Source organism: Lactuca serriola, chromosome 2, assembly GCF_051521515.1.
Source record: "Lactuca serriola cultivar US96UC23 chromosome 2, Lser_US96UC23_V15, whole genome shotgun sequence".
NCBI classification, from domain to species: Eukaryota; Viridiplantae; Streptophyta; class Magnoliopsida; order Asterales; family Asteraceae; genus Lactuca; species Lactuca serriola.
In genome coordinates, this window is record NC_136409.1 from 142,175,217 (window position 1) to 142,180,139 (window position 4,923).

Below are 4,923 nucleotides of genomic sequence, written 5' to 3' on the forward strand. Positions count from 1 at the left end.
AAAGTCAATGGTCAATGGAAGTCAAAGAAAGTCAAAGTCCAAACCAGGTTGCATATGACCTGTGTACGCTGTAACGCCTGTGTTTCTAAGCTAGACATTAATGTTGATGTAATAGTTTAGGTTAACCTTTGTAACCCGTTTTGAAATAATAATAAAACTGTATTATTTGAGTATTATGTGTTTTATGCTTAATTGTGTGACTCAAAATGAATTAAGGATAAAAATAAGCAATAAAATAAATGTTTGATAAACCCAATAGATATGAAGGAAGTTGTAGTGGTCGTGACAAGGTTTTCGAATATATAAAGAATGCTGAAATTCGAGTTATAACGAAGAAGTTATGACATGTCGAAGTTTCACAACAGAACCGGTGCGACAATGCGTGATGTAAATAGTGAATTTATGATAGAGCGATATTTAGCCTTAGTGATCTAAACGAAATTCGTAGAGTTTGTTTTCGACATTCTTTATATATTCGGAAACCTTGTCACGGCCACTACAACTTCCTTCATAGCTATTGGGTTTATCTAACATTTTATTTTATCACTTAATTTTTATCGTTAATTCATTTAAGTCACACAATTAAGCATAAAAAATATAATACTCAAATAATACATTTTTATTATTATGTCCAAAAGGGTTACAAAGGTTAACCTAGACTATTAAATCAACATTAATGCTTAGCCCAGAAACACAGGCGTTATAGAAGGCAATTCTCGAACCCTCCATGGTATGGACAGTTTTGAATGACCATCTTTCTTTATTTGCCAATTTTTTTAATTAGCTAATGAGCCACAACGATAAGGTATAATTTCGGTGAACAATGTACATCGCTTCCTAAATGAATTGCATATTCAAAATTTTCGAAACCTTGAATCATTTAATATTTTTCCAAATTCCACATATTATCTGCATCTCGTCTAAAGACAGAACAACTGACATGACAATAATGTGGTTGAAGGGTCCCTTGGGTGGACTTCATCATGGGGCTTGTCAAAATGGTTGATTGACAAACTTTCTTAAATCATAAACCTTGTCATCATTTTGCGAACAAATCCATATCTTTATCTACCAGATGAAATTTTAGTATGATATTTTCCTTTTCCTTAAATAATTTACCACATCTCTTGGATCGTATTTTCTTTTATCCCTCTAACATTTCACAAAAATCCAAATGTTACCAAATCATCGGGTTCGGTTTTGTTAATACTACTTTGACAGCCAATATGTCGGCTGACAAAGCTCCCATAACGATGGAAGATTGCAAACTTCCACAAGCGGATGTCATTCCTTAAAATGCAAAAAAAAAAAAAAAAAAAAAAAAACTAGATTGTGAAATATAAAATTGGGATAAGAAAGTCCTAAGTTTATTTTTTTAAGTAAAATACTATGTACCAACAGTTTTTAACACACTTACTCATGTTTTCCTTAGTCGGTAATTAAGATTTTACTGTAATAAATAAATAAATAAATAAATAAATAAAGTTTAAAATTTTCTTGTCAAATTATGAATTACGACTTTACTATTAGAAAAATAAAGTTTAAGACTTTCATGTCAAATCATTGAAAATATTGAGACATTAGTGTATTTCCGTAGCCTAAAAACTTTTAATTGTGGTTTTCGTCGCAGCACTACTGTTTTTCTTACCATCATCGTTACCCTGATACAATCACGATTAGAGGAAATAGATGCAAAAGAAAGAGCAAAAGAGGGTGAGAAAACCTGTAAAACTTTCTTTTTGATTCACCGCAAAATCTTGAACCGTTAAGTGGGGATAAAGTGTATAAACATAAAAAGCACATTCCTAATCAAAAGGGTGTGAATGTGGAGAATGGATAAGAAGTGCAATTTTGTTTTTTGGTTTCTTAGTTCTCCATTTTTAGGAGTGCAAAAAGCCAACCTGGTTCTTTCTTCCTTTTTTGATTATTTCAATTTTTTTTCATTGTCGGTTTGTTGATATAAAAAAAATATTTAACAAGAAGCAAACGTTAACGATTTCAATATGATTTAGTTGAACAAAGCAGGTTTCAATAACTCTTATGCTTAAAGACTATCATATTATTAAATTTTAACAAAAAAAGGATATATGCACTAAAGTCCTAATATTTTCAACGATTTAACAAAAAAGTTCTAAACTTTATTTTTTTGAGAGTAAATCATAGTTCATGATTTGATAAGAATATTTCAAAGTTTATTTTTTTTGACAATAAAGTCCTTATTTGTTAACCGGATAAAAAAGATAAACGTATCAAAAACTGTCATTAATTAAGATTTTACTGTCAAATTAATAAAGTTTAAAACTTTTCTTTTCAAATTGATGAAAATATTGAGACTTAAATACGGTTGCCTATTTATACCAACCATAGAGAGGTTAAAGGGTTATTTTGGCCATATTTTTTTGCACCTCTGGTTTCCACATATGGAGTTATGGCCTTGGGCTCTTTTCTTGGGCCTAACTAATGATGAGTATGGTCCGCTAACTTTTTTTCGCCCATGAGATTAACTAAATTAGTAAAATACTTACAAATACACCCAGTTTCTTGTGGGTGTGATAATATTACGTTTCTGATCGAGAATTTAAGTTCAATTTTTAAATTAGCCATGTAGAATCTTTATAGAAACTTCTAACACCTCACAGTTTACTTTGAGTGAGAACAGTTGATGTTATCCATTTCATGTTTCTTGATGTCATTTTTTCCTCCAATCAAATCCACATAGACACCAAGTCTTAGAACATACAACTATACATGCATTTAAGATCATCAATCTATCTTTTTCTAAATAGAAGTCGGTTGCTATTCCTAATCATGCTTCGAAAATGATGCTTCAACTAATCAAACAAATTCTAATTAGCCAACAAGCAAGTATTTCTAATCCTTATTATAACACCCTTGAACTAGTTGCATGTTTATGTCTACATGACAACCGATCTTGGACTTGGTTTGTAACGTTTAGTTAGCTTGAAAGTGATTTGTTATCAAGGAAATTAAGTCGTGGTGGGACTTTGAGTATATAAAAGTGTGTGTATATCATTGATCTTTATTCGAAATCCAATCTTCAGTAAGTCCCACTCTACATGAGGAAAGGTGTAGTTAAACAAAAAGGACAATTTTAGCCCTACGGTATCCACTAAAGTAGAATAACTGAGTCAACTACAATTAAAATCCACTTGTGATTGGAGATATCCTTGTTCCCTTCCTAGGATGAAGCGACGTGACTAAAATGTTTTTGGAATCCGTAGGTGTAAAAGCAATCTATAAACAAGAACGCATTAAGACTCTAAAAAGTGAGAAAAAAAAAAATTAAACAAATACTTGAGCTATCTAGCTAGTTACAGTTCCATGCAAGATGATCCAAAGATCCGCCATTAGAGTACATTCCACAAGGAATAAGTGCAGCTTCCATGAACTCTAAGTCAATGTTACACCCATCAAACGAAGTCATATCTATATTGGTTTGATTCTGGACTTCACCACTATTCCTCAAATCCAAACCCTGAGTCACACCACCTTGACTCACCATCTCCTGCTGCAACATTTCTTGAAACTCTTCTTGTCTTCTTGTGTTCTCAAAGGATACTCCAAGATTACTATTACCACACCATGGTTGACCCATATTCCCAAAATCAAGTGGATTTAAGGAAGAAGGAAGAGGCGACAAGATGGGCGTTTTAGTACTTTCAACTAACTGTTGACTTGAAAACCCCATTGTCGATTGATCATGGCTAACGTTATTGTTGTAGTCTTGGTAATTAAGGTTTGAACTTTGGTGGGTTAATGTGTTTTCGTACAAGTTTTGACTCATTACAGGATTAATGAACCTTTTTGAATCTTTTGTTTGTGATGAGGTATTGTTGATAATGGAGAAAAGTGGCTTTGTAGGATCGCTATGTTTACTGTTGTTAGCATTAAGATTAATGGGGATCTGATGTGCAGAAAGAAGGTTATGAGTGTTTGGATCCAAACCCTGAGCAATAAGTTTCTTCTTGATGCAAGAATTCCAAAAGTTTTTGACCTCATTATCTGTTCTACCTGGTAGATGTTTCGCTATCTGAGCCCACCTGTTCCCCAGTATCCTATGAACATCAATGATCGTTCTCTCTTCTTGTTCAGTGAATGAACCTCTTCTCAGATCGGGTCTCAAGTAGTTTATCCACCTCAATCTGCAACTCTTTCCGCATCTCTGTAGCCCTGTAAATTTAATTCAATCATAAATGCAAAAAACACCACCATTAAACCCTAAGAACATGAGTCAAGAAACAACAAGAATCCTTAAACCCTGGATGGGTATACAATTAAACTGCATGAATGTAAAAGTTTGTAAGATAGATAGATGATTATATGCCTGCAAGTTTAGGGACAGAACTCCAGCAGCCATGGCCATGGGAGGTGATGTGTTTGATGAGCTTTTCATCTTCTTCAGGAGACCATAACCCTCTCTTAACTTTCTGTTTGCTGCAGCAGTGATGACCCATCTAGCTCCCAAATAATCTCCTTCATAAAAATAGCTAATGTATGTTACTATATATTATATAAATTGTCAAGATGGATACTTGTCGACTTTTAATAATTAATTAAAGATAAACTTCTTTTGGCCTTCCAGATTGATTTTTTATTCTCGCAAAAAATAGTAAAATATTATTAGTTATCTACAAAAGATGACCAGGAGGTTCTCCAAATATTTGTTATGTTATAAGTGTTTGTTTTTGATGAAGTGTACGTCAAATATTTGAATCAGTACATTTTGGTGGGCCTACATGCCTCTTCTAACGGTGTCACATGAATGCATGTAATCTTATATCAAATTGATCAAACTCATATTTTCTTCATCGAACTAGGGGTTAATTTGTTTGTGAGTATATATATTTGGAAAAAATACAAAATGTTATGAGATTAAAAAAAATTAAATTAAGAAAAGAAACA

At 32.6% G+C, this 4,923-nt stretch overlaps 1 protein-coding gene across 1 annotated transcript; it reads right to left on the minus strand.

Annotated features, from left to right (window-relative positions):
- Positions 1-3,012: 3,012 nt before the first annotated feature.
- On the minus strand, positions 3,013-4,507 carry LOC145086905 (uncharacterized). The gene is made up of 2 exons (XM_079024757.1): positions 4,346-4,507; positions 3,013-4,191 (listed from the first exon to the last, which is right to left on the minus strand). Exons 1-2 carry the CDS (start codon positions 4,473-4,475, stop codon positions 3,329-3,331), a joined length of 993 nt encoding a protein of 330 aa, XP_078880883.1. The 5' UTR covers positions 4,476-4,507; the 3' UTR covers positions 3,013-3,328.
- Positions 4,508-4,923: the final 416 nt, after the last annotated feature.